This window comes from Patagioenas fasciata, chromosome 14 (genome assembly GCF_037038585.1).
Source record: "Patagioenas fasciata isolate bPatFas1 chromosome 14, bPatFas1.hap1, whole genome shotgun sequence".
NCBI classification, from domain to species: domain Eukaryota; kingdom Metazoa; phylum Chordata; class Aves; order Columbiformes; family Columbidae; genus Patagioenas; species Patagioenas fasciata.
Genome location: NC_092533.1, coordinates 17,277,367 through 17,304,449, shown reverse-complemented (window position 1 = coordinate 17,304,449; position 27,083 = coordinate 17,277,367). Strand labels below are relative to the sequence as shown.

The 27,083-nt window shown below is 60.3% G+C and overlaps 5 protein-coding genes across 5 annotated transcripts; 2 read left to right on the top strand and 3 right to left on the bottom strand.

The window, feature by feature from the left end:
• Positions 1-95: 95 nt before the first annotated feature.
• WDR55 (WD repeat domain 55) lies at positions 96-2,266 on the bottom strand. The gene is made up of 8 exons (XM_065849136.2): positions 2,240-2,266; positions 2,015-2,157; positions 1,816-1,916; positions 1,660-1,747; positions 1,298-1,477; positions 1,073-1,172; positions 802-971; positions 96-688 (listed from the first exon to the last, which is right to left on the bottom strand). Exons 1-8 carry the CDS (start codon positions 2,255-2,257, stop codon positions 361-363), a joined length of 1,128 nt encoding a protein of 375 aa, XP_065705208.1. The 5' UTR covers positions 2,258-2,266; the 3' UTR covers positions 96-360.
• A 746-nt stretch (positions 2,267-3,012) lies between these two features.
• Positions 3,013-12,461, bottom strand: IK (IK cytokine). The gene is made up of 20 exons (XM_065849338.2): positions 12,357-12,461; positions 11,680-11,746; positions 10,996-11,088; positions 10,448-10,507; positions 9,762-9,929; positions 9,563-9,677; positions 9,314-9,384; positions 9,155-9,201; positions 8,769-8,932; positions 8,572-8,680; positions 7,717-7,756; positions 7,154-7,343; positions 6,814-6,832; positions 6,252-6,329; positions 5,938-6,019; positions 5,354-5,411; positions 4,800-4,888; positions 4,382-4,490; positions 3,685-3,719; positions 3,013-3,270 (listed from the first exon to the last, which is right to left on the bottom strand). Exons 1-20 carry the CDS (start codon positions 12,370-12,372, stop codon positions 3,243-3,245), a joined length of 1,638 nt encoding a protein of 545 aa, XP_065705410.1. The 5' UTR covers positions 12,373-12,461; the 3' UTR covers positions 3,013-3,242.
• A 73-nt stretch (positions 12,462-12,534) lies between these two features.
• Positions 12,535-14,589, top strand: NDUFA2 (NADH:ubiquinone oxidoreductase subunit A2). The gene is made up of 3 exons (XM_065849330.2): positions 12,535-12,668; positions 12,758-12,864; positions 14,394-14,589. The coding sequence occupies exons 1-3, from the start codon at positions 12,565-12,567 to the stop codon at positions 14,483-14,485; spliced, it is 303 nt and encodes a 100-aa protein (XP_065705402.1). The 5' UTR covers positions 12,535-12,564; the 3' UTR covers positions 14,486-14,589.
• TMCO6 (transmembrane and coiled-coil domains 6) lies at positions 13,862-21,854 on the bottom strand. Its single transcript, XM_065849326.2, has 12 exons — positions 21,750-21,854; positions 21,107-21,231; positions 20,754-20,863; positions 20,437-20,620; positions 19,162-19,266; positions 18,496-18,581; positions 17,825-17,941; positions 17,033-17,144; positions 16,775-16,949; positions 16,589-16,683; positions 15,381-15,542; positions 13,862-15,000 (listed from the first exon to the last, which is right to left on the bottom strand). Exons 1-12 carry the CDS (start codon positions 21,826-21,828, stop codon positions 14,836-14,838), a joined length of 1,515 nt encoding a protein of 504 aa, XP_065705398.1. The 5' UTR covers positions 21,829-21,854; the 3' UTR covers positions 13,862-14,835.
• A 585-nt stretch (positions 21,855-22,439) lies between these two features.
• On the top strand, positions 22,440-26,350 carry CD14 (CD14 molecule). Its single transcript, XM_065849127.2, has 2 exons — positions 22,440-23,293; positions 24,127-26,350. Exon 2 carries the CDS (start codon positions 24,137-24,139, stop codon positions 25,490-25,492), a length of 1,356 nt encoding a protein of 451 aa, XP_065705199.1. The 5' UTR covers positions 22,440-23,293; positions 24,127-24,136; the 3' UTR covers positions 25,493-26,350.
• The last annotated feature ends 733 nt before the right edge of the window (positions 26,351-27,083 follow it).

Below are 27,083 nucleotides of genomic sequence, written 5' to 3'. Positions count from 1 at the left end.
GCTCCCAATTCCCCCCCGTCTCAAGGGACACCTCTCATCCCAGCCACCCCCAGGCTCCCCGTCTCGGGCCCCCACACCCCAGAACCGCTGGGTCACTCCCTCCCAAGCCCCGTCCCCGACACCCTCTGGCCCGTAAGAACTCCCTGCAGCGCACCTGAGTGCCAGCCACAACAGCCAATCAGAATGCCAGCTCCCTGCCGCCGGCGGTAGCAGCACATATTCCCGTGCAGGACTGGCCCCGCCTTCGGGGCGTGGCCGCTGAGGGCCGCACCCCATTGGTGTGACCGCCCACGGGGCGTGGCCGCCCATGGCCACGCCCCCGCGCTAAGGCGATGCAGCGCTCCCGCCCGGCGCGGCGGCTCAGCCGCTGCTGTCGCTGTCACTATCACCGTCTTCTCCCGGCCCCGCCGCCGGCTCCGCCTCGTCCCGCAGGTCGGCGAAGAAATCCTCCCCGCTGCCCACCGCCTTGCTGCTGAGCGCACGCAGCGGGCCCCCCTTCTTCTTCTTCTTGCGGTAGTCGTCCACCACCAGTCCCCGCAGGGCAGACACGTCCCAGAACTTCACCTTCTGGTCATGGGCACAGCTGGCCAGGAGCTGCCCACCCGGGGCCACCGCCAGCTTCTCGATGGGCTCCCCCAGGTGCTGCCCCACGCAGCCCAGCACACGGTTCGGCAGGACATTCACCGCCCTGGGGAGGCAGAGCCCTGGTTCAACACCAGCTCAGTGTGTGACCCCTTCCCTTGCTCCCAGTCATGACTCATCTTGTCCTCCACCCTCCCCATCCCATCTGGTCCCCCTGACCTGATGACTCCGTCCAGGGAGCCCACGCAGACGATGCTGTCTGTGATGGGGACCATGCAGTCAATGGACTCAGCCCTCAGCGCGAAGCGGTCGCTGGCGGCCCCGAAGCCATCCCAGTTGAAGAGGTAGATGGTGCCTTCGCTGGAGCCACATGCCACTTTCCTCCCCCTCTAGGCAAGAGTGAGGACAGTAAGGAAAAGGCAGAACAAGAAACCCGGGGTGTGCAGAGGGCCCCGCAAGGTCCTGCTCTGTGGCAGGGCCCAGCTCCAACCTTCAACAGCACGACAGACGTCAGGTCCCCGTTCTGCGGCTCTGAGAGCAGCTCAAAGCGCCGCCTCTTCACGTTGAAGACACCTAGGGTGCCATCACCACTGCAGGAGATGGAATGGGCACGTCATGAGCATGGGACACGATGCAGGGCGCTCCCGCCAGCTATAAGGAAGGCCCTGCACGGGTCTCGTGGAGCCCGACTCCAGTGCCCTGGAGCCCCCGGTACCTGGCAGTCAGTAGGATCTTCCCGTTACCATCCACGGCCATTGCACTGATGTACTCCTCTTGCTGACGGGCCTCCAAGATGGCATCCCCCTTGCGCAGATCCCACACCTTCAGCCCCCCACCATCGTCGCCCGTGGCAAAGATGTGGTTGTCGATGGGCAGCACACAGTTGAGGGCAGAGCTGCGGAGACCCCAGCCCCACGCTGGCATCATCGCAACTCGTGCCGTGGTCAAATGGCACCCAGAGCATCAGGGACAATGCTCCGGGCTCTGCCTGCCCGGCCCAGGGCTGAGTGGCAGGGGGCAGACGGGGACGCTGCCCCAGCAGTCCCTGCCTGGGATGAGCTGCCTGTGCAGACCTACCCGTGGGCCTTGGGGAAGCGTGTTTCCAGCCGTCCCTCCTCCACGGTCAGGATATGGATGGCTTTATCCTTGGACACGGTAAAGAGCTCTGGAGACCTACGTCAGTGACCCCAGCCCGGGCGTCCCCCGGTGCCACCCCACAGCCCCTGCACTCACTCTGCCCATCCTGGGAGAACGCCACGTCCCGGCACGACTTGAGGTGATGCCCCGAGGACCAGAGCTGCCGGTTCTCCCCCTCGGTGCAGGAGTACGAGTACCTGCCGGCACCGGGTGGGCTCAGCGGGGCTGCCCCGACAGCCACTGCCCAGCGGCTCCTGCACCCGGCACCCCCCGCCCCGGTGGAGCCCCCACTCACAGGTAGACGTCGCCGTCCACGTCCCCCGCCGCCAGCAGCGGCCGGGCTGGGTGCAGGGCGATGGCGTTGGCCGTCGCCTCGAAGCAGATGTCCTCGGGGGTGTCCCGCAGGCGGGGCTCCCTGCTCACAGTCTCCGAGCATCCCTGGGGGAAGCGGGGCGGTTGGGCCGGGACCGGTGGGGCCATAGAACCGGCGTTGGGGCCGCGCCACCCCCAGCATGCTCACCTCCTCGGCCGCCGCCATGTTGGCTCGGCGTTGGGCGCAGGCGCGGGGCTCTTTTGTATAACCCCGCCCCCTCATTTACATAGCCCCGCCCCACCTCCCGGGGGCGCGTGTAGCGTGGCGCGGTGGCCACGCGTGGGTCAGCGGTGGCCAAGCGGTGACCTCGCGGTGTCACCAGCTCCGAGTGTCTCTCTCGGCGAGGGGCCCGATCCCGCGGACACCTCGGGCCGGTTTTGGTGGGACCAGCCCGGCCTTTCCCCACCTGTTGGGCAGCAGAAGCCCCACGGGCCCTGCTTTGCACCACGGGACTGGGACTCGGCGTCACTCCGACCCTGTTTGAGGGCTGGGCCTGGCAGGGCCTCCAGGTCCTGCCCGGGGTCACCAGCAGCGTCCCTGCCCTTGGTCAGAGGGGCTGTTCCAGCCTCCTGCTAGCCCCATCGTACCCACTCTGCCCCACATGGTCCCGCTGCTGCCAGCCCTCACATGGGGCTTCTGCTTCAGGCCATTGCTCCTACCCCACAGAGGGTCCCACTTCTTCCCCACCCACTGAGATACAGGTTGCTCAGCTGGGAATATTTTCCCCAAACAGGCTTGTTTGTTAATTTTATTAAAGTCTTTGACAGGGGCTGCTGCCTCCTATGACAAACCCCCTTATCCAGGACTCTCGCCCCTCGAGACCCACGCAGGCCCCACGGGTGAGAGAAGCAGCCCAGCACCCTCCTGATCCGAGCCTAGCCCAAGCAGCTGCTTCCCTGCCCGCACAAGCAGACGTAAGCGCAAATTTAATTCATTTTTATTAAAGCTACAACATTTACACATGACGTACAGCAAACACTGGAGGGCAGAGCCTCAACACAGCCCCACAGCACACAGTGGGGGGCATAAAAAGCCCGGGCCAGAGCAGAAAGTGGATGGGGCAGGGGCAGGAGAGCACACCAGCACGCTCTGGAAGGCAGAAGCCTGCAGGCTGGGGTTCCAGGAGCTGGAGGAGATGGTGCTGGAGGCTTCAGTACTTGGGCCGCTTCACCTCAACCCTGGAAGAGCCAGAAGGGTAGGAAGGAGGTGAGGACACAGGGCACACAGCTCTGTCCCCATCCCCCCCCAGAGTGCAGCATCGAGGGGCACAGATTGACCCCACGGAACCAGGGGCAGGGGAGGCAACAGCTCCTGGGGCACAGGGAAGGAATCTCTGGTGAAGGAAGAGCTCCAGCATGGCCCTGGGACCTGTTCAGCACCCACCCAGTGAGAGGTTTGCTGCAGGTTCTGCTGCACCGAGCAGGGCAGGAGAACCCCAAGGGGACCAAAAGTTCTCTGCTCTCCCCCCAGCCCCACTGCTGAGTGCAGCAGGGAGGTCTCTGCCCCCTCCAGCCCCTGCGACAGGTGACAGGGACAGCGAGGCCCCAGCACTGCCCTCCAGCCAAGCCCAGAGCAGAGACGACTATACTGACCCATCGGCCTCCAACTTCTTCCTCTTCTCGATGATCTGCAGAGAAAGCACAAATTCCTGTTACTCTCAGGGTACGTAGCTGCCCACAGCCGCAGCAGGATTACAGGGTGTGAGGTCCAGCCGGAGAGAGCCGTAGCCAGACCAGAGCAAGCTAAGGTGAGCTACAGCTGTCCCCAAGCTGCCAAAATCTGGAGAAGCTGGGCTTGTTCGCCCTTTGCTCCACTTTGGCCACCGAGGACCATCTATTCCCACCTTCCCCTAGCCCATTCTGTACTGCTGGGGTGCTCACGGCCAGCTCACCCACCAGGACACCCCCGGCTCTGCTGGTTAGAAAACGAAGCGACTAAACACGCCTGGTGCCCTTCAAGCCCCTCTGGATGGCTCAGAGCTGCTGGGTTTGGACACATCCGTCTGTTGCATAGCCCAGAGCAAAAAGTCCCCATCAGGACTGTTGCCAGGGCATCAGCTCCTGGTGCCTCTGCAGTCCTAAAGCTCCAAATATTTGGCTGACGCCCTCACGAGGAGCAAATCCAGCTTCTAGAGAGAGCCAGCCCTGCTGCACACACACATTGGCTGCCAGGACATGGGCTGGACCAGAGAGCCGTGCCTAGGACAGGGCAGAATGAGGTGGGATCTCTCCTGGGCTCTGCTGGCAGCTGGTGACCTGAAGAGATGACACCCCAGCACTGGGCACTCACCGCACTGATCTTCTTCCACTGCCGGTCCAGCTCTGCCTTGTCGTTCGTCTCCTTGAAGCGACGGGTTTTACGTCCCTCAGACATCTTGATCCCATACTGGAAAGCCGCCCTGCGGAAGGGCCGAGACAGAGCTCAGCGCTCGCATGGCACCCATGGGCTGCTGGGGGAATGGATGCGTCTGCCCAGCCACGAGCCCGTACTCCAGAGCCAGCCTGGGACTCTGACAGCAGCAGCTGGGCCTGAGCACTCAAAAGTGGCCTAAGAGCAAAGCCACCAGGTCCAGCATCCACAGCTCCTCCTCAGGTCCTCGCCAGGGGAGTCCCCGTCTCGATTTAAGCTCCCACAGCACCCGGGTTTGGCCAGCACTGCCAGTCCCTCCCAGAATCCTCCCTCAGGCCATCTCAAAGGCTGCACTCACTTGGGCAGCGCCTCTTTGTTGTTCATGTATTCACTGTATTCCTCCTGGGTGTCGAAGTCCCAGCGCCCCAGAGGTCCCTTCTTGTTACCCTGCAGCGAAAGAACGACTCAGAGCAGCTCCTCAGCTGCGGTAGCCAGGGCTTCTCACACAGCCCTGTGCCCAGGCAAGATCTCAACCTCCCACCGGTCCCAGTTCAACAGGCTTGTGCACCCAGTCTGGCCTTGGCTCTGAGATTCCCTCCCTGAAAAACCCCACACAGAGGATCCTGTGGATGAAGGAGCTGGGATAGACCAACAACCTCCTCAACATGTTCCCAGCACCTCTCCAACACCTCTAGGTCAAGTGCACCAGTCTGTTGCACGTTTGTCCCCTGCGATGATAGATCCCACCCGCTCCCAAGCACACAGCAGACCAGCAAACCCCAAAACACATTCAGCACTCAGCTCCCGGGCATTCAAACCCTCTGCACAAGTCCGATTTTTCTCCAGCAGGATCCTCTCAGCCTGCACGGACACCTAGTTCGCCAGCTGGTCCTAAAGCTTGTGCCAGCATACCTGATCCATTTTGCTGTAGTCCACCTCTTCATCGCTGTCCACAGCCATATCATCCATTCTGTAAAGAAAAGAGAAGCAAGGAAAAGGTCTGGAGTGGTTCCACAACCAGACCTCAGGGCCAGGCTGGTGGGAGCTGTCTCATGGCCTCAGATCAAACACATGCAGTTGCAGGAGGAGAGAGAAGCTCCTCCAGCTGCAGGCCCCACTGGTGAGCTGTACCATGGGGCACCCATGACTGCAAATCCTCAGATGACTCTGCAGGCTGAAAGCTGCTCCTCTACTGCTCAGGAACTGCTTTGTGGCCAGAGCACAATGAGCACAGGAATTACCAGGGAACCCAGTGACTCTCGGCCACCCCGGGGCACGGAGGAGCAGCAGCCTCTAGGCAGCTGTTTCCAGCAGAGACCAGGTATGAACAGGCTGGCTCTGCCAGAACTGGGGACTGGGGGAGCGTTTGAGCAGTTGGTTGCTACCCCAGACCAAGCCAAGCCTGCTCCCCACCACAGCTGTGGGGCTGATGGTGAGGTTCTCACTGCCCCTCGGCACACCCTGCTCCCACCCCACAGCTCCCAGCGCTTCCTCACGTGGCAGGGTAGCACTCGGCGTAGCTGTTGGACATGCCGAAGAAATCGCCCAGCTGCTTCTTATCTTCTGGCTTCTTCAATGTGCCAACAGTCAAGGAAAACAACACCGTACACCTCAGGGCTGAGCACCGCAGAGACGCAGAGCCACCTCCTGCCCTGACCCACCCCATCGGGGGCTGCAGAGCTTGGACCTGGCACACGAGCAGCAAGGTCTGGGCAGCATTTTTCTGCTGCCAGAGGAAGAGCCTTCCCAAGCGAGGAAGGACAGATGCCCATCCCCGCAGTCACCGCCTGCACAGACACTAAAGGATATGGCTCTGTTCCTTCCCAGCCAGTGGCTCCAGCAAACTTCTCATTGATGGATTTGATGAGCTCCTTGGCTGAGCCGGGTCCTGGGGCAGAGAGAGCAGCAGGCTGAGGTTTGGGGAGGAACAGCTCACGGCAACACGTGGTGCTGGGCAGAGCCCCGTTCTGCACAACTGGTTCACTGGACCAGGGGAACGGGCAGAAGGATGAGGTGCACATGAGGACGGGGCACATGCGAGGTAGAAGAGGAGCCAGAACACCGAGGAGCAGCAAAACCAGCTCATGTCCAGGCCAGGTCTGGCTGATCCTGGAGACCCTGAGCCCTCCTCAGCTTACAACCAAGGTAAGGCTGAGCTGCTCTGCTGCCAGGGATGGGTCTGCACACACACGCAAGCCGGGCTGGGGGTACGAGACTCTTCACCCAAAACCCTCCCAGCAATTCCCCTGGTCGCAGCAGCCTGTGGGACGGCAGGCAGCTCACACAGGCCAGCGAGCCAAGCAGTTCTGCAGCCCCGCACGGCCTCACCCACACGTTCAGCCTCACTCAAGTGTCCACAGCACTCGACTCACCTTTGTCGATGTCTGCAGGCTGCAAAGAAGAGAGAGAAATACCATGTCAGCCAGAAGGGCTCAAAGTGGCAGTGTGACAGTGCTGCAGGACTCGCAGCTCCACTTAAGACGGTTTATGGCAAGAGCTGAACCACCAACGCCACTGGCTGGTGCAAGTCCTGCCCTACTGGCTGAGGGCCCAGCCCCACGCAAGAGACTGATCCCAGCAAGAGGTGAACACATGTGGGGAGCGTGACCAGAGACACCCAAAGCCACCGGCGTGGCCACACCAACCCCCAGCTGCACTCCCCAAAGGCAGAGATGAGGGGGGACAGTCCAGGCTCCACGAGCAGGGGCTCACCTCATCATCAGCCTTGGGCTTCTCAAAGTAGCTGTGCCTCTTCTTCTCCTCCTCACGCTCCCTGTCACGTTCTCGGTCCCTGTCACGCTCCCGGTCCCTGTCACGCTCTCTCTCACGGTACCTCTCCCGCTCCTTCTCCCGTGGCACCTTCGCAGTGGAGGGCACATAATCCCCAATGTCTTCAAAGATGCTAGAAGTGGAAAACAGCCTGTGGTTATGGGTGGTGTGAGAGAAGAGGCCACAAACCCCTGCTTTGAACTGGAACCTAATAAACGAGCACATGGCACGAACCCCCAGAGCCGAGGATGCCCAACAGAACCAGCTGCTACATCTGTCAGAGGCATCACCACATTTCTGCTGCCTGGACCTGCTGCTGGCAGACCAGGACACACAGCCCTTCTCTGCCTCAAGCTTAAAATAAAAACCAGAGCTTGCCTCCAGCCTTGTCCTACAAACTGCAGGCCCAAAGGGGCAGCTGGCTCCAGAAGCACCAAACCCAGCGGGACAAAACAGAAGTTCCTTAAGGCAGAGACCCCGCAGCCTGCGGGCAGGGAGGCACTTACTTCATATCAGCTTCAGGGGGTTTCTTCTCATCCAGCTTCCCTGCGAGGACAACAAGAGCAGTGAGAGCCACATCATCCATTCTACCACCTGGTTGCAATCCTGCCAAGAATTGCCCTGGCATGCGGTACCGAACAACTCGGAACAGAGCTGTTCCACTGGGTTCAGCAACATCCTAACTAAGCTGCAGACATTTTCTAAGGTTTATAATTGCTGCCATCAAGTAATACTATTTTCCTCTTATTCACTCTTTCCTCTAAAGAAAAAAGTACTCAGTTCCATTTAACCTCAGAGTGCTCAGGTTCCATGCCTTGCGAGTAATTTCTGGCTGTAGTCTGACCACAAATCAAACTGTCTCACCCTTTGCTCTGCACCCCATTTCCACTGGAAGTTTTGAAGACTTCCACCTGGATTCTTTCAGTTTGTGTCAGAATCAGGCTTAACGCACAAGTGGATGCTATGAGCAGCTCTTTCCCTGTCCCCCAGTCCGGCTTCCAAGCTCCAGAAGTGGTGACCTGGAGGGTGTCCTGACTTTCCCTTTGGTTACCACATCCCCCCCAGGAAGCCAGTGTGTCCCTTCCCAGTAGGGGACATTTCTCCAAGCACCTGGCCCTCAACCAGGAGAAGCAGAGCAGCAGGAGCCACCGTCACAGATGTCATTTCTCAGCAGTCAGCCCCCTGCGCTCCTGCCACTGAGCAGCTGCCTTCAGGACACAGTGCCCGGGGAGCTGTAAAAAATCCCTCCTCTGAGTCTGCTGCCTCACAGTGCAGGGGAACGCAGCGAATGAAACACATCCCTTCTCTCGGGTTACGCTGCCAGTGCTAAATCCTTCTGCTTGATTCACCTCAGGTCCTACCTTTGTCTTTCTTCTTCAGCTTCTTGTTGCGGGTCCCTTGCCTGAGATAGGAGAGGATCTGCGTCAGCTTGCTGATGACAATGTCGTTGGTGGTCAGCGTGGTCTGCGCCTGGAAGAGAAACCCCCAAGGGAGAGGATGACTCCTTGTCAGAGAGCTCAGAGCGACGCGGTGGGGCAGCCCGGCCGCTGGCTGGTACCTCCATGGTGGGGCAGTCGGCTTTGCTCCGGATCAGCGTGGTCGGGATATCGGTGTCGGCGTACTCGTCGTCCAGATCCACCACATAGGCCATCCTGCCCGGGAGGAACAGCTCGTTCCGCTCGTAGGCCTTGCTCTTGAACAGAATGCGGTAGATGTTGCGACCTGGAGGGAAGGGAATACATGGGAGAGTTGCTCGCAGGAGAGCAACGAACAAGCCCCAAGCGAAGTGCATTTAATTGATCACGAACACCAGAATCGCCCCCATGCTTCCTCCAGCTCCTGAATTCAGGACACCTACACCTCAGACTCTCCCTCTTCCACTCCCCCCTTCACTATTTCTCCCACAATATAAGGTGGGGAACAGCCGCAGCCACACAGCCTTACCTAGCCGGGTCTTAAACTCGATTTTGTTCTCAGGATCTTCATCTTTCCTGAACAGAAAGAGAAAAAAAACTGAAGTATTATGCTAAGCGTGTGCCCCCGTTGCATCCTCCTCTCTGGAAGGCAGCTGCATGCAGGAGAGCAAAATCCTCAACCACTCACTTAGTCTCCTTCTGGGGCTTCTCCATCATTTCCTCTTCTTCCTTCTCCTTGCTGGCAATCTCAGCCCGTACCTGGCCACAGAGCAAATCCATCCGTTACAGACCAATCCATGCCACCGCCGCCCATCAGAACCAGTAAGCCCACTTCTACCAGCTCCCCAGCCCCTCATCAGTCTCTCCCAGAAAGAGAAATCCAATCCTAAGTGACAACTCCCACCCTCCCTGCCTGCACGGTGATGCCTGTGCTCACCTTCTGCAGCAGCGCGAAGTCCAGACCCTTCACCAAGTGAGTGTGCTCCATGTCACCACCCAAGAACTTGGACTCCTGGATCAACTGTCTCCTCTTCTCCGCTGCAGATTTATCCCTGTCCAACAAAAACGGAGCCAGTTAGGAGGCAGCCCGTCTGGAGCAGAACGCCAAGACAGGGCAGTGCCGCGGGGTGACGTACGCCTCTGCCGTGGGCCCCACAGCTCTGTAGTTGGCAGTTGTGCTGATCAACTCCGTTTCTTCGTAGTCCTTGTTCACACCATCTCTCCTCTCCTTGGCTCGATCCCTGTACTTCTCAGCCAACTCCCTCTCGCGCTCAATCTCCTGCTGGCGCAGCTTTGCGTAGTAGCTGGGGTTGGAAAAACAACTTGGTGTTAGAACAACAGGTTCACGCTTCTGATGTTCGAGTCAGGTAACAGTCCCCACAGCCCCACATGTGTCTGTTCTGCTCCCGGCCCCTTCCCCAAAAAACATACGAAAGCATCATGGGACACAACACGCCTGGAGGGCACCAGATGAGGTGACGCTGCTGTTCCAAGGCTCTCCGAAGAGGAGGTCAGTGTCCTCTTGGAAAGGGAATAGTTTGAGTGCAGCCCCGCTGCCCAGCTGTGCCCCAACAGACATCCCACCACTGCTCTGCTCCGCCAGACACCCCAGAGCCTCTCCTGCTCCCCCTGTCCTGCTGCTGCCCTCCCACACTTGTTCCCACAAGCAGTGACAGTCACTCAGTTTGAGCTCTTCTCCCTCTGCTTGGCTCCAAAGCCCCAAAACAATACAACTTTGGTAGCCCCAGAGCTCAGAAGCTGCTTCCATGGGAGGGACACAATGTACATACACAAGTAATGATGCATTGCTTTCCCCATTTACCTTTTCTTCTTCCTTCTGCGAGCAGCTGGATCTTCATCTTCATTGTACTCCCGGGGCATCCTGGAAAAGGGCGAGAAACCACACGTACAGGTTGCAGAGTCACACAGACAGAGGCTGTGTGACAGAACCGTCCCTCAGGCACAGCAGCACACCAAGACACTCAAAGAGGGGAACAGCACAGTCCCATTTCTCCTTAACTCCACTCTGTCAGCAGGGAGAGGAGAGGAAAGCATCAATTTTTACAGAACAAACTTTAAATCTGCCTCCTGCACGAAGCATCTTAACAGCCATAAAAGATTTGCTCTGTTATTTAAAACAGTCCTGACGCCCCTGTTTCTGCAGTTAACACACATGTACCCTGCATGGAAACGAGCACAAAGCAAGGCCAAGGTCTGCTCCTCAGGCCCTGTCTGCACGCTCATTAGCTAAAAGCCCCTTTAAATACTCCACTGCAGAGCACAAGGGGTGAGAGTCACGCAGGAGCAGAGTCCCAGAGGGAGGACAGCCCTGCTTTGTCCCACAGCCCCATCACACAAAGTCCTACTCACTCATGGTGGCGAGATTTGGATGGTGGCGCAGATGTTGGCGCAGCCCGCGGGGTCATAAGAAGCTTTCTGAAGTCTTCATTTGTCAGCTTGGACCTGCAAGGAAAAGGGGAAACAGAAACTGTCAACTCCCAGCGAGCTCTGGCAGCCTGACAGGTCCAAGGAGGCAGAGGGTTTGCCAGCGAGTCTTGTGTGACGGAGTTGGGCACAGGGTCCCAGTGGAAGGAGCCAGGAGGCTGCAGTGCACCTGTCACCCCCACTCGCTACACGGGGAACCTGCCCGGGGTCCCACAGCCCCACTCCAGCCCACAGTTCTCAGACTGAGGGCAGAGCTCATGGGGCTGCAGGTTCCTCAGCAGGGGAGCAGGAGGGGCAGGGCTGAGCTCTTCTCTCTGTGACAGGGACAGAACCCAGGGAATGGCAGAAGATGTGCCAGGGGACGGTCGGTTGGACATGAGGAAAAGGTTCTTCACCCACAGGTGCTGGACACTGAACAGGCTCCCAGGGAGGTGTCACGGCCCCAACCTGACAGTGTTCAAGAAGAGATTGGACAACGTCCTCAGACACACAGGGTGACCTGTGGGGTGTCCTGTGCAGGGACAGGAGTTGGATTTGATGTTCCTTGTGTGGGTCCCTCCCAACTCAGGACACTCGATGATCCCAGTCCCGCCCCAGTCCCATACTCACTGGTGGAAGGAGTGCGAGTCGTCCACATCGTGGCCATCAGGGGCCAGAGGGTTGGAGAACGGTTCATCTGGGGAACAGGGGAGCACTCAGAGCCCATCAACCCCTCCAGCCCCCGCGGTGGCCCCAGCCCACGACCTGGCAGCAGCGCCCCCACCCCCTCGCCAAACCCAATACCCTGGGGTGGCCTCACCGGGGCACAGGGACACGGGAGTCCTGGTGTCACTGCCCACAGCGTGACACTGCCACCCTCACGCGACTGTCCTTGAGTCTTCTCCGGGGGGTCCTGGTGCCTCCCTAGGGGTGTCTCCACACCCGGATCCCACCCCTCGGGACTGCCCTCGCATCCCCAGGAACGCCCCGTGACCCCATCGCCGGTGTCACTGTCACCCCAACACCCCCGCTGCGTCCCTGCCTCGCATCGCCACCCCGGGAGCTCCCGCAGCTCCCCAGACTGACATCCTCCCCAGTAAGAGGCCCCAGGCCGGGGGTGCCCGTGACGCCCGGGGTCCCCTCGATCCTCCCGGCCCGGGCCTGCACCGCCCGCTCCACCGCGCCGCTCCTCAGCTCCCCCGAGTGCCGCGGCACCGCCCGCCCCAGGGCCGGATATACCAGTCCCGGGGTGTCCGTGTCCCTCCGTGTCCCTGTCCCCCCGTGTCGATGTCCCCCACCCCACTCACTGTCGCGCTCCGGCATCGCGCTTCACTCTGCGGCCCCTCCGCACCGCCGCTCCCAGAGCACCCCGCGGCCACTCAACCCGCCCTCCTGTCCGCATTGGCCGACCGCTGGGCGGCGGGCATAGCAATTGGCGGATATGCCATTGGCGGATGCTGCGATTGGTCGTCGCCGAAGCCCCGCCCCCGTGGTGTTGTCCGGAGCGGAGAGAAGATGGCGGCGGCCGCCGTGAAGGGGATCGGGGCCGGGCTGGGCCGCAGCCTGCGGGAGCTGCGCATCCACCTGTGCCAGCGCTCGGCCGGCAGCCGCGGCGCCAGGTGAGCAGGGCCGGGGGTCTGGCCTCAGCCTGTCTGGCTCGGCGGGCTCAGTCCGGGGACCCTTCGCTCGTCCCTCCTTTCCTCCGCAGAGACTTCATCGAGCAGCACTACGTGACCCTGAAGAAGGCGAACCCGGATTTCCCCATCCTGATCCGCGAGTGCTCGGGGGTGCAGCCCAGGCTCTGGGCTCGCTACGGTGCGTGCGGGTGTCCCCGGGTTCGGCGGCTCCAGCGGGGCCGTGGCCGGGGAGCGGGGCCGCGGGTGCCGGGTGGTTTGGGTTCGGGGACACAGAGGGAGCTGCGGCTCGGGAGGCGGTTTGGCAGCTCCTGTCTGCAACCTCCCACCCCTGCAGGGTTCCTATAAAAAAAAAAAAAAAAAAAAAGTTTGCTTTTTATTTGTTTTCACTGTGTTCTCAGTGAAATCACAAAATCCTAGAATGTCAGGGACTGGAAGGGACCTGGAAAGCTCATCCAGTCCAGTCCCCCCGCCGGAGCAGGAACACCCAGCTGAGGTTCCACAGGAAGGTGTCCAGGCGGGTTTGAATGTCTGCAGAGAAGGAGACTCCACAACCTCCCTGGGCAGCCTGGGCCAGGCTCTGCCATCCTCACCAGGAAGAAGTTTCTTCTCGTATTTAAGTGGAACCTCCTGTGTTCCAGTTTGTACCCATTGCCCCTTGTCCTGTCACTGGTTGTCACTGAGAAGAGCCTGGCTCCATCCTCCTGACACTCCCGCTTTCCATATTGATCCCCATGAATGAGTCACCCCTCAGTCTCCTCTTCTCCAGCTCCAGAGCCCCAGCTCCCTCAGCCTTTCCTCACACGGGAGATGCTCCACTCCCTTCAGCATCTTGGTGGCTGCGCTGGACTCTCTCCAGCAGTTCCCTGTCCTTCTGGAACTGAGGGGCCACAACTGGACACAGTATTCCAGGTGTGGTCTCCCCAGGGCAGAGTGGAGGGGCAGGAGAACCTCTCAGGACCTACTGACCATCCCACTTCTAACCCACCCTAGGTACCATTGGCTTCCTGGCCACAAGGGCCAGTGCTGGCTCATGGTCACCCTGCTGTCCCCAGGACCCCCAGGTCCCTTTCCCCTACACTGCTCTCCAACAGGTTGTTCCCCAACTTATACTGGAACCTGGGGTTGTTCCTGCTCAGATGCCCAAATGCCAAGGAGTAAGAAGAAAAGCTCCTCTGTAAAGGCTTTGTTGCCTGGGAATAGGCAAAAATAATTTAGAAACTTTATTTCAAAGACACGCAATGACTCTTTGAGCACCAGTTTCCCGGTGTGAGCGCAGAGGACAGCAGAGACGCTGGGTCTGGTCTGTATGTGCCCGGCAGGGTGGGGGAAGCTGTGGGAACAGCGAGGTTTTCAGCGACGTTTTACTGCATCTGGAGGTGAGTGGGCTGAGAGCCGCCCGGTCGCTTTGGGATGTGGTGGTGGCCTCTGCCCAGCTGCTGTGCAGCAAAAGTGAACCAAGAGGTGAGGAAATGTGTGAGACCACACTGGCTTCTCTCTGAGGGAAAGGCTGAGAGTAGAGAAGGTGGCAGCAATAACTGGGGCACAGGGAGGCATAGGGGAGGTGGTGGGTGTGAAATGGAGGTGACAGGAGCCCAGGCTGTGATACTAGTGCTACTTGTGAAACCTAAAGCTGAGCTTCGGAGTGCTCTTGCACCAGAGAAGGACCAAGGCACCTGTCCCCTCTCTCATCCCCTGTCTTTCCTGCAGAGTTTGGTAAGGAGAAGAGCGTGTCACTGGACAACCTCACTGTGGACCAGGTGGCCAAGGCCTTGGAGGACATTGTGAAAAGCAAAGCGTGAAGACAGACAGTAAACATGCGTGTGCTGAAGACGTGACTGATGATCTCTACTGTATAACATCTCTTTAACTTATCAATCGCATAAATGCAACGTGCTTATCCTGAGCTTTGTGTGTTGGGTTTAACGCCCAAAGGAGCTGCTAGGGGAAAGGCTGATGTGGCAGGTTTGTTCACCACCAATGCCCAGCACCACGGCCCGGCTGCAGCTCCGCTCTGCGGCCGCACCGAGCTCCAGGGACGCACAGGGCAGCCTGCGCGCTGCTGCTGGTGGTCAAGAGCCCTGAGCAGCCCTTGGGAAAGCTGGACAGGGGGAACAAACACTTCGCTTCTCCGGGGAGCGTAGTGGGAGGCCTAGGGGAAGGCAGACGCTGTGCTGTGGCAGGGACCGGCGGTGGATGCTCCCAGGGCCTGCCCAGCCATGTCCAGCAGCGCTCGTGCTCGCTCCTGGAGCACTGGACTGCTCTGGTACTGCTCCAGGGCCTGCTGCCCGCCTTGCCTGATGAAATCGGCAGTCACCTGGGCGAGAGGAGAGGGATGAGAGCTGCCTGGCTGGGCCTGTGTGCCCCGAGCCCCCACAGTGCTGCCCAGGGATCCCCAGAGCCTACCACACACTGACATCCCCAGTCGGGTACACCAGCCACGCTGCTCGCTGGGTGGGAGTGCACAGAGCTCTAAGCAAGCACAGCTGAGTCAAAAGAACAACCTCAAAGGGTAAAACCTGCCCAAAAGGGTTGTGTTCAGTGCAGGGCTTCCACCCTCTCCCCTCAAGTGCTGCCCTGCAGGTTCGTGTCTGGGGGGAAGGGGCTGTGTGGTAGTACCTACAGGCACTGTTAATTAAACAATAATAATCCTCATGCCTGGGGATGCTTGATGGGGGCGAGCAGCCCCACGCTCACCTCTGGGCAGTGCAGGAAGAGGAGGTGCAGCAGCTCCAGGCCCTGCCCCACAGCCTGGGGGTCGGGCAGCGCCAGCACGGGCAGCAGCACGGGCAGAGCCTGGTGCAGCTGCCGGCACAGGGCTGGGCCCTTCTCTGCGATATTGCACAGAACTGTCAGGACCTGGAATGAGAAGCAAAAGAGAGGGAGTGAGTGATGTGCGCTTTGTTAGCAGGCAGGTTCCCAATGGGCTCAGGGGGCTCCAGAGAATTCCCCGTGTGCTCCTGGAGGTCCCACCAGGTGCTTCCCCAAAGCCACGTGCACACCAACCACCTGGATTGTGAATGCTCTTCAACATCATAGGATGCTTTAGGCTGAAGGGACCTTCCCAGCTCCCCCAGTGCCACCCCTGCCATGAGCAGGGACATCTTCACCAGCTCAGGTTGCTCAGAGCCCTGTCCAGCCTCGCCTGGGATGTCTCCAGGGATGGTTCATCCACCACCTCTCTGGGCAAACTGGGCCAGGCTCTCACCACCCTCAGGGGCAACAATTTCTTCCTCATGTCTGGCCTGAATCTCTCTCCTTTAGTTTAAACCATCAGCCCATGTCCTGTCACAACAGGCCCTGCTCAAAAGTCTGTCCTGATCTTTCTTATCGGCCCCTTTTAAGTCTGGAAAGGCTGCACTAAGGTCTCCCTGGAGCTTCTCTTCTCCAGCTGAACACCCCAACTCTCTCAGCCTGTCCTCCCAGCAGAGCTGTTCCAGCCTCGGGTCATTCCTGTGGCTCCTCTGGCCCCTCTCCAGCAGGTCCATGTCTGTCCTGTGCTGGGGACCCAGAGCTGGACCAGCACTGCAGGGGGGTCTCACCAGAGCAGAGAGGCAGGATCCCCTCCCTCCACCTGCTGCCCACAGGGCTGGGGATGCAGCCCAGAGTATGACTGTACCCCACCCAGGGTACAGTATCTCCCCAGAGCTTCGGGGTTCTTCGAAAGCAGGTGGCCACAGCCTTCCCGGGCCTGCTCATCTGGGAACATCTGCTTCAGGACCCCTCTTCTGCTGGGACAAGGCTCTGTCAATCATCAGTACAGACACAGTGACCTCAAGGGAGGCAGATGGTGACTCTGCCACGACACGAGATCTTCTGCCGAGCTGCTGCTGCCCGCAGCCAACCTCCACCCTGAGCATCGCGTGTGCGGGGTTCGTGTTCCTGAACGCCCAACAAGTTCTTACCAACGCAGCGGCCATTGGGGAGCACGGCAGGAGCTGCAGCAGGGCCGGGAGCAAGTCCAGGGCGAGCAGAGCAGAGCAGAAGAAGGGCTCGTCTGCTGGGGTGGGAGAGGAGGAACATATCAGTACAGTCGAGGTCTCTGTAAACAAGACACCGCCGAAGCAGGTCCCAGCCCCACGGGCGCTCACCTGTGAGGTTGTTGAGCAGCCACAGCCCCTCCTGGACGATGAAAGGATGTTGCTGGAGGAAGCTCTGCAGGATGAGGAAGAGGGCGACCAGCAGGCGCTCATCCCGGATCGGGCCTTGGCAGCCCGTGTCCGCCGCCAGCAGGTTGCTGAGGCACCGCAGCACCGGGCAGACGAGCTGTGATGGGGCAAACACAGAGCCCTGCAGCCGGGCCGGTCCCCGTGCAGCGCCGGGACCAGCGCGTCCTGCCCGCCTCTCACCAGCTCCAGGCCCTCGGGAGCATCCGGGGGGATTTCGGAAGCCAGGTCGAGCAGGAGCGTGGTGAGGGCAGGCAGGGCGCCCAGGGACAGCAGTGCCGCATCGGCTGTGTGGCTGCAAAGGGAAGGGACAGTGCGGTCACCCTCACCCCTCGGGGAAAACAGCTGCAGCCCCCGCCAAACAACAGTGCCTGGGAATTCAGAGCGCTCTCCTGAACCAGCACAGGGCTCGCTCCACATTTGAACAGCAGCTGCCTCTGAGCTCACAAGAAAGTTGAAAAGCCCTTGGCAAACAGATCCACTGGAATTATCTGCGTGGCTCTGGAAACACCAGCCCTGATCCACCTGAGTGCCCACAGGTGTCTGTGTCTCTGCTGGGGCTGCTCGAAGGTGACACCGGAGCAGCCATGCTGAGGTGGGGAGGGACTGCTGGTGGCAGCCAGCCTGGCCAGGGGACACTGGGCCAACCCAGAGCTCTAGGATCCAGGGAACTTGCCTTGGGGAGCGTGGGGGGCAACTCCTGACACAGGGAGGCAACTGGGGGCGTTCAAAGGACTGGGAACAGCCTCCTCAGATTTATCACCTGTTATCACCCTACAAAGAACACGGCGACCCTGCAAATAGCACGTGTGCTCGGATGGGAGAGCAGGAATGCTCCAGGTGGCAGGGAATTGTGTTCCCAAGGGAAAGGGGCGAGGGGTGGCAATCCAGGCGCCCTGGCAGGACCCTGTGCCCTCATGCGTCTCTGTGTGGCTGCCCTCAGGGAACTCAAAACGAGGAGGAAAGCAGATTTACCTACAAACGATGTAGTGGAGACACCACGCAAACTCCACGGCTGCTCCTGTCCCAGCCTTGAGACCAGAACAAACCAGTCGCAGCATGTGCTGGGGGAGCACAGAGTCCAGAACCAAGCTGGGGGCAGAATGGCAGAGTTAGCGCAGGCACAGCCAGGGCAGACAAGTGACAGGGGGACACTGGCCCTGGCCACCAAGCAGGAGCTGTTCTTCCTCATTATGGGGGCCACATGCTCCAAAACCACATCTGGAAGAGGCTCCGACCCTGGGCTGCAGCGCCGGGCAGCGCTAACGCCCGAAAAAAAACCCCTGTCCATGGCAGGGCCTGGGGGCACTCAGGACACCTTGGCTGGGGTCACATTTTTGGCACTGGGGCCTGTCAAGCTGATCTTTTCCTTCGCAGGAGGAACACAGCCAGAATTTCCCTGCAAGCCTGCCCTGCTCAACACTGTCCTTTACCGAAATACCAGAGCTGTCTGTTCCGGTGAGGCTGAGGGAAACGAGTCAAGCCCCATGCCCTGATCTGCAGCAAAACGTCTGCAGTCCTGGTAAGATTCTCCTCTGAACTATTATCATCACTGGGATGGGAAAGGTGTCCCTGTCCCTGTCACACAAATACCATGCCAGGCCCTGGGGCCCATCCCGATGGAGGGTGACAACGGTGGGACTCACGGTACGATCTCTGCAGGGGCCTCCTTGGCTTGGAGCAGCTGCGAGAGGACATAACCCAGACCCTCCAGCACCGCCTCGTGTGGGGACTGCAATCAAACAGAGTGCAGCTAATGCCACCTGGCAGGGCCGGGCTGCGCGATTCCTCTGTAACACCAAACCGGGCAGCCGAGCGGCGCGGTCGCCCCGTGCCTGGGGGCACAGCAGGGGACCGCAGTGACAGAGCAAGCTGTGGCCACACCAGAGCTGCGCTGTTGCCCTCCCCGGGCTCACACGGCTGCAGCTGTAGGGATCCCGGAGCCCAAACACGGCAGCAGAGCTGCTCTGGGCACTCAGATCCACACCCCACTGCCCTCCGCACTGTGTCGGCCTCATCTGCCCACTGCAGCCCAGCCATACCGAGGGGAGAGCCTGCAGCTCCCTATCTGACAGCCGCAGCTGTGCATGTGAGAGGTTCAGCTGGAGAAGAGCACAAGGTGACCTGACACCCGAAAAAGGAGCGCAGGAGAGCCCATAGAGACATTTAACCGCAAGGAACAGCCCTGGGCAGGGGTCTGTGCCTGCAGCGGGAAGGTGGCTGGTACCTTCGTGCCCTGAGCCAGTGCCTGCAGGGCATCAGAAAAGGCTCTTTCTGGGGCAGGGGAAGCGCAGCTGAGCTATTTCACCCACCTGGATGCAGGACGCCAGCACTGGAATGATGCCCTGAGGCAGAAGCTGCTTCCTCACAGCTTCACTTTCTACCACCAGGTTCCCCAGCGTGTACAAACACAGCTCCTGCAACACCCCGAAACAACAGGTCACCTCCTCCACACTGCCCCATAGCACCTGCACCCCGGGACTGGGGCACACACGTCCCCTGAGCGTGGCTGAAGCCATATTCAAAGAGGTAAACATAGATGGAAACTTCCAGGCTCTCCAGCTACCCCATTCCCAGCTGCATCAGCTTCAGTTTATCTTTCTTCTATCTGGCTCAGGTTGGGATCTGATTGCTTCTACTTTGGAGTTTTTTTCAGGCTCCTAATTATTGCTATGATGTTTCCCCAAGACCCCTCTCATTCCACAGCCTTCCCCTGCTGACTGCCCTCAACTGATCTGCACCTGGTGTTCCTGCTTTACCCACCACACAGACACCGAGGTGCCTCCTGTCCAGGCCCTGCCTATGTCAAGAGGTCAGACCACACATCTGACGACGGAGTCCTGCTGCCACAGCCTGCAGTCCCCAAATGTCCCCGTCTCCCCAAACCGGGCTTGGAGCTGAATTGCCCATTGCAAATGTGGCACACCAGTGTGTCCTGGGCTGTGGCAGGAGGGTTTGACTGGCCTGGATGAGGCTTGGGAGTATTTAAGCACGGAGGGTATTGGTCTCTTCTCCCAAGTAGCAAGTGATAGGACGAGAGGAAACGGCTTCAAGTTGCGCCAAGGGAGGCTGAAGTTGGATCTGGGGAACAATTTCTTCCCCAAAGGGCTGTGGGGCATTGGAACAGGCTGCCCAGGGCAGTGCTGGAGTCACCATCCCTGGAGGGTTGGACAGATGGAGATGAGGTTCTCAGGACATGGGGCAGTGCCGGGGGGGTTGTGGTTGGACTCGATCTTAAGGGTCTCTTCCAACCAAAATGCTTCTACTCTCTGATTCTCAGTGCAGGCTGCAGCTGCCTGGAAGGAGGTGCAAACATGATGGAACCAAACTCATATTGGTGTTGGGATGGGGCACAGTGAAAGGGGTCTCTATATTTCCAAAACAAAGCCATGCTGCCCTGGGCTAGCACTGGGGACAGTCCTGCTCCAAGGGGAAGGTTGAACTGGAGCCTTCCAGAGCACCCCTGCCCACCAGCGCTCCTACGTCAGCCCTGTTAGGCTGGGGGTGGCCAAAGGAAGTCAGCGCCCAACTGCTACCAGAGGATTATCAGGTGCCAGAGCCCCAGCAAACACAAGCACAGATCTTACCGTGAACTCAACGCTGTGTCCCGAGAGGTAGGTGAGGAGATAGGAGGTCACTGGCAGACAGGCCTCGGCCACAGCGGGGTCACTGGAGTGCGACAGCTCGTGCAGGCAGCGCGCGGCCTCCATCTGCACGTCAGCCAGGCTGCTGGTGAAGAGCCCCACGAGGGTGCGGATGCTGCCGTCCAGCCTGGCGGGACACAAAGGCCACTGTCACCTCCTGCCTTCCCACCCTCGGCCACACAGCAGCTCACCCGCACAACGGCTGGAACAAAGGGCCACTCTGGACGTGCCCAGCTATGCAGTGCCAAACCCAGGCTGACCTGACAAACTTCTGCTGAGTGTCCTTGTTCTGCAGAGCGTGGCGGAGGCGGCTGAGCGATCTTTTCCTGTCCTCTGAACCCCTCTGCATGCCTCTGAGCAGCTCAAGAACCTATCCGAAAATGAAAAGATGGGTGAATTTCAAGCAGTGACAAGGTGAAGACTTCATCCCATTAATCCTGGAGGCAAAGAAACCCAGGGCACAAAGATGGTCGCAAAGCACCTGTTTCTCACCATGTCTGGCAGCGACTCAGAAAACCCTTCCAAACCCACCACCCAGGCTGCTCCACATGCCCAGAGGCTGGGGCAGACCCCAGGTACCCCCACCGCCACGGAGAATACCATTGCTCTTCACCTCATCCTCTGAGAGAGGGTCCGGCACGATCTCTGCTCCATCCTGTCCACTCTCCTCTGCCGCGCTGTCCTCCCGCAGAAGCCGCTTGCTGACCAGCTGCTCCTGCCGCCGGGCTCTCCTGAGAGCTGCGTGGAACCGGTCCCGTCACCCATGGAATCAGTCCCGTCACCACCCGCTCCTCCATCCCACCAAAGACTGTCAATTCCCTTTGTCAGGGAGGAACCCCGAGTCAGTCCCGCGGGGCAGCGGCCGCATTCAGACCGTGCCCGGGGTGCGGGTCAAGGTGTGAGGCCAGGGCCGGGCAGACCGGCAGGACGGGCCGTGGGGACCGCGGGGCTGCACCCGGCGGGACCCAGGGCTCGTTTTATCCGGGGGAGACCTTGCAAAGCCCAAAGCGCAGGGGCAGCCAGGGCAGAAAAGCCACGCGGATTAGAGACAAATAAGGCTGTAAAACGCTTCCCCGAGCGGGCCGGCAGCCCCGAGCTGCCTACTGCCCCGTCCGCCCCGGGATGCGCGGCCGGACGCGGGGACCGGCGCCCCGGCTGGTCCCGCTGCGGGGCAGCGCTGGCGGCCGCGGGGATCCCAGCAGCGGCCGCGGTCCCCACGGGGTCCCGCAAACCCCCCCGCACCCCTCGTTCCGGACCTGCCTCTCGCTCCCGCCGCCGGGCCCGCAGCTCCTCCGCGCCGCCGCGCCCGGCCCAGCGCCCCCGCCGGCCCCACATGGTGGCGGGAGGAGGAGGAGGAGGAGACCGGGGCGGGGACAAGGGCCGGCCGGGCCCGGGGCGGGGCGGCGGGCAGTGCGGGTGCCGGAGCCGCGGGAAGCGCGGACGGGGTTGTGCAGCCCCTGAGGGCTCGGCCGGTGGGTCCGGGCATCCTCGGGCCCCGGCACCCCGGCCCCCCCGGCTCCCGGCACAGGAGCTCAGCCCCGGCCCTTCCCGGGCTCGGGTCCCCGCCATCCCGCTGCTGCGGCGGCAGAGGGAGCGCGGGCGGCCCCGCTGCGAGGCCGGGCCGTGCGGAGCGGGTGGGGACAGCACCGGCTGCAGGGACGGGAACGGGGTCTGCCTGGGGACAGCACCGCTGGTGTGGCCAGCGGGACCAGGGCAGGGACCGCCCCTGTGCTGGGCACTGCTGAGGCCAAACCTTGAATCCTGGGGCCAGTTTTGGACCCCTCACGCCTAGAAAGGCCTTGAGGTGCTGGAGCGAGTTCAGAGAAGGTAACGGAGCTGGAGCACAAGTGTGATGGGAGTGGCTGAGGGACCTGGGGGTTCAGCTGGAGAACAGGAGCTGAGGGGAGACCTTCTGATCTCTGAACTGCCTGAAAGGAGCTTGGAGCCAGGGGGGTTGGGCTCTGCTCCCCAGGAACAAGCGCCAGGAGCAGAGAAAACGGCCTCAAGTTGCGCCAGGGGAGGTTGAGGTTGGATGTGGGGAACAATTTCTTCCTGGAAAAGCCCCTCAAGATCCTCAAGTTCAACTGTTACCCCACCCCTGGCACCAACCCATGTTCCTGAGAACCTCATCTCCGTCTGTTCAACCCCTCCAGGGATGGTGACTCCAGCACTGCCCTGGGCAGCCTGTTCCAATGCCCCACAGCCCTTTGGGGAAGAAATTGTTCCTAATATCCAATCTAAACTTGAATTGGGTGCAACTTGAGGCCATTTCCTCTCGCTCCTCAGGGGAGGGATCCTATGAACATGGCCAGCATTGGCACTTACACCAACCCCCTTCCCAGCCCGCAGCTGCAGGGAAGCGAAGCAGAAGTGACTGGGGCGGTTGGCGCACACCACGCTGCTTCCCGCGGCACGGCCGGGTCCCACTGGGGAAGTCGGGCAGCGGGAGCCAGGGCAGCGCCCGGACCAGCCTGTGAGTGCCCACCGACCCCGGCCACCCACACCTGCAGGCACGACGGGTAGCGGCAGCAGGAAGACAACTGCGAGCACCGCCGTGTCCTGGGGCGGGAGCAGCGGGCGCAGGGAGAGCCGAGCGCTGGCACAGCCTCCAGCACCCCAGCCCTGTGTTTGGCAGCAGCTAGAGGAAGCAGCCGTGGGGCAAGGAAACATTTCAGCGTGAGCTGGCTGCTGAGTCACTGGACAAACCTACTCCTGCTTCGTGCTGCCCCTCCAGCCAGGGGGACGTTGCCAGCAGAGCTGCTCCCCGGGACGTGCTGTGGCCCTGCGGCGGCACAGACAGGTAGGGAGAGCTCCATCCTCCCAGGGTTTTGAGGTGCAGCCAGAAAATGCTGTGGCTGATTGGGTCTTGTGCTGGCAACAGACCTGCTTGGAGCAGGAGGTTGGGCTGGAGACCCCCAAAGGCTCCTCACTACCGACCATCTGGGTGCTAGGAGACAGCTGAGTCGGCACATTCTTGAGAGCCTTTAACTTTGCTTGCTGCTTTTTTTGTGATCTGTCGATAAGCCGTCAGCTGGACAGCAAAGCGGTACTCGGTGCTGACAAGGGTGAATACAGACCCTCAGAAATTACTTTTTGCTGTCCCCTTGGAGCTTGGTAATGAATCAAATCGCTGGGTAAGCAGAAGGAAAATAAGAAGCCCTGTTGCAATTTCCTGCTCCGGATCACACGGCGCAGCATGCAGAGAAACAAACGGCTGTGGCTTTCCCGTCCCGTGGTCAGACTGATAGATCTGGCTCCACTATCCGTAACTCAACATTTCCAGTTTCTCCTGATGATTTCCTGCTGGGTTTGGAGCGGGGCTGTGCAGCCCGGCCAGGAGAGCGCAGAGCCCGGGACGAGCCACCCTGCTTTGCTGAAACCCTGGTTTTGGGGTGGGGTGTGCCCAGAGCCACCACCTCCCTGCCTGGCGGTAGCTCCTGGGTGTTGCCTGGCGATTTGAGCTCTGCCCTGAGCCATGGCTGAGCAGCCCGGAGAGTTGGGCAGGAGGGACGAGGGCAGCGCTGTGTCCCTGAGCGGTGGCTCAACCTGCCCAGTCCCTACAGTTTGCTGGATTGGATGGTCCCCTCAGCCACCACAAGCACTGCCTTTCACCGCTGCTCTTCTCGTTTCTAGGTTGTTCACCATGAATGTGGCTGTTCTGCTCCTGCTGGGGCTGGGGCTGTTGGAGGCAGAGGGCAGGTGTTTCTTCAACCGCACGCAGGAGCACTGTGTGTGCTACAACCTGTCCCAGGAAAGCGTCGGCAGCATCATCCAGTGCCTAGCAGCCACTGTCCTGGAGTTCAGGGGGGGAGAGCTGCAGAGATATGTGGCCTTCCCCATCAGCGACCTGGACCCCCCCACTATTGATATGCTGGGCTCTCTTGTCATCAGGAAAATCATTTTTTGTGATCTTCTGGTGCCTGAGATACTCCTGGCCCGAGTCCTGAGGTTCTTCTCCTACACCCAGGTGCAGGAGTTGGTGTTTGAGAGCTGCACTTTTGAGGGGAGAGGCAACTGGGACGAAATGGCCAGGCAGAACTTGCCCATCTTGTCCCTGCACTTCCACAATGTGACATCTGCCCCACTGACGGGCCGTGAGGAGGACTTGTCCAGCCTGAGCAGCTGGCTGGAGACGCTGCAGGAGCTGGCTGTCACCGGCTGCCGCCTCACCAGCCTGCCCTGTGGCATCGGAAGGACGTTCAGAGCTCTGCGCTCCCTGGACGTGGCACAAAACAGCCTTGGGGATGAGGGTTTGATGCCCACCTTCTGCAAGGGGGCTTTCCCTCAGCTGCAGGTACTGAGCCTGCAACGCAACAACCTGACGTCCTATCACGGCGTGTGCGAGAGCCTGCAGCTGCTGCCTGAGCTCCAGCATCTGGATCTCAGCCAGAACAAGCTCCTTGCAGCTCCATCCTCCTCCTGCCAGTGGCCAGCATCCCTCCGAACATTTAACTTGTCCAACACTGGCTTGGATGAAGTCCTCACACCTCTGCCTCCCAGTCTGGAAGTGCTGGATATGAGCTGCAACCGCCTCCACACCATAGACACCTCCCTCAGCTCCCTGAAGAAGCTTTTCCTGAGTCAAAACATGCTGCAGGCTGCCCCCTCCATCAGGAATTACCCCGTGTTGGACACCCTCCACCTAGACAACAACTCGATTACGGAGCTGCCGTGGGATGAAGTGAAGCTCCTGAGGCAGCTGCAGGTCGTGGCTGTGGCTGGGAACCCCTACAACTGCTCCTGCGCGGGGGCCGGGGCGCTGCAGGCGCTGGGGGGCACAGGGTGCCTCGGGGAGGGCTGGCCCCAGGGCTACACGTGTCGCTCCCCCCCACGCTACCAGGGCAGGCTGGTGCGGGACGTGCCAGTCTCGGTGCTGCGGTGTGACCGCGCTGCCGTGATCGCTCCTGTCTGTGTTGTCCTGGCCCTGCTCGGTGTGGCCGGGGCTGTCTGCCTGCTCAGGTCCCGGCCCGGGCTCCTCCGGCCCTGCCGCAGGGCGTGAAGGGGACGCGTGACCATTGCCACCAGCGTGTCCTCGCGGGGGCTGCGCAGCCAGGAGCTCCGTGGGAAGACTCACAGGACCCCAGGTGCTGGTGGGAGGTCTCTTGGTGTCCCCAGTCCAGGCTCCGCTGTGGAGCAGGACTGTCCCCAGCGTTATCCCACAGTGGCTGTGGCTTTGCCCACACGAATTTTGGGAAAGGCCCCAAACAAAACCCCGTTGCCCTGCTCTGTCCCAGGGCTGTGCCCTCCCAAAGAGGTTTTCCTTATGGCCCATTCCAGGTCCTAAACCCCCAATGTGCCCCCGTTGCCCCTGTGATGTCGTCTACCCTGAACAGGAGTTCAGCTCTATCAGATTTGCCTCGCTGGGGTCTGGTGGTCCCTGCCCGGAGTCCCCTTGCACCCTGCGTCCCCCACCCATGTCCCTATGTCCCCCGCAGCCCCTCTGCTGCTCCCCAACCCCTCCAGCTGCAGCTGGGCCCTGGCTGTGAGGAGATGGGGTTTGTGAAAGTGTTCGCTCAACTGCCGTTCAGCACAAGAGAAAAACCACAAAAGACAGGAAAAATGACTAAATTAAACACCCCTGTGCACAAACGCTAACGAGCGGGGGGTAACGGAGACAGCAACCGAGACCTGAGCTCTTGAGGCACTGGTGGACAAACCCCTCAAGTGTGACCTAGAAGAGGTTCAACCAGAAACTTTTTAACGGATAAAATGAAAATGGATTTATTCCAGATTCTGGGTTATTCAGGAAATGTCTCACAGGAAGGAGAAAATTTATTCTGGGGTGCTGGGGGAATGTGCAAAACTTCCTGGGAACGTTTGTGGGAAGGACTGAAGTGATGATCAGGGGATGAGCACAGGGGGATGGGGAATGGGGGAGAGGGGCTGGTCACAGGGGTGCAGCGCTTGCCTGGGCAAACCCTGTATGTCGCCCCCATGGTCTGTCTCTTCTCATTAAAATCTGCTCCTGGGTGTTGCCTGTGTCCCCTCACTCTCTGTTGAGCACACAAGTCCCTGTGTCCTGCAAGCAGGCACATGCTGGACCAGCTATCAGCTGAGAGCCCAGCGTGTGTGCAGACACATGGCTGGAGCCAGAGAGCAGCCAAATGGGGCCCAGGGTCCAGCTGTGGAGCTGGGGTGCCCTTGGGGTCCGTGGCATGTTCAAGGGCACATGGGTGTGGGTCAAGGGGGGTCATGTGGGGCTGGGCCACCAGCTCACACCAGTCTGGAGCAGCTGGAGGGAAGAAATCCTAATGTCCCAGAACCCCAGGATTCACGTGCCCCCAGCAGCACCCCCGTGAGGAACATCCCCCCAGACCTGCTCCTGACAGAGCCCCAGCTGCTGTTTGCACCATTGGCAACAACTCAACCCAGCCTGAACCTCCCGCTGGGGGTTCAGCTGGAGAACAGGAGCTGAGGGGAGACCTTCTGATCTCTGAACTGCCTGAAAGGAGCTTGGAGCCAGGGGGGGTCTGGCTCTGCTCCCCAGGAACAAGCGCCAGGAGCAGAGGAAACGGCCTCAAGTTGCGCCAGGGGAGGTTGAGGTTGGATCTGGGGAACAATTTCTTCCCCAAAGGGCTGTGGGGCATTGG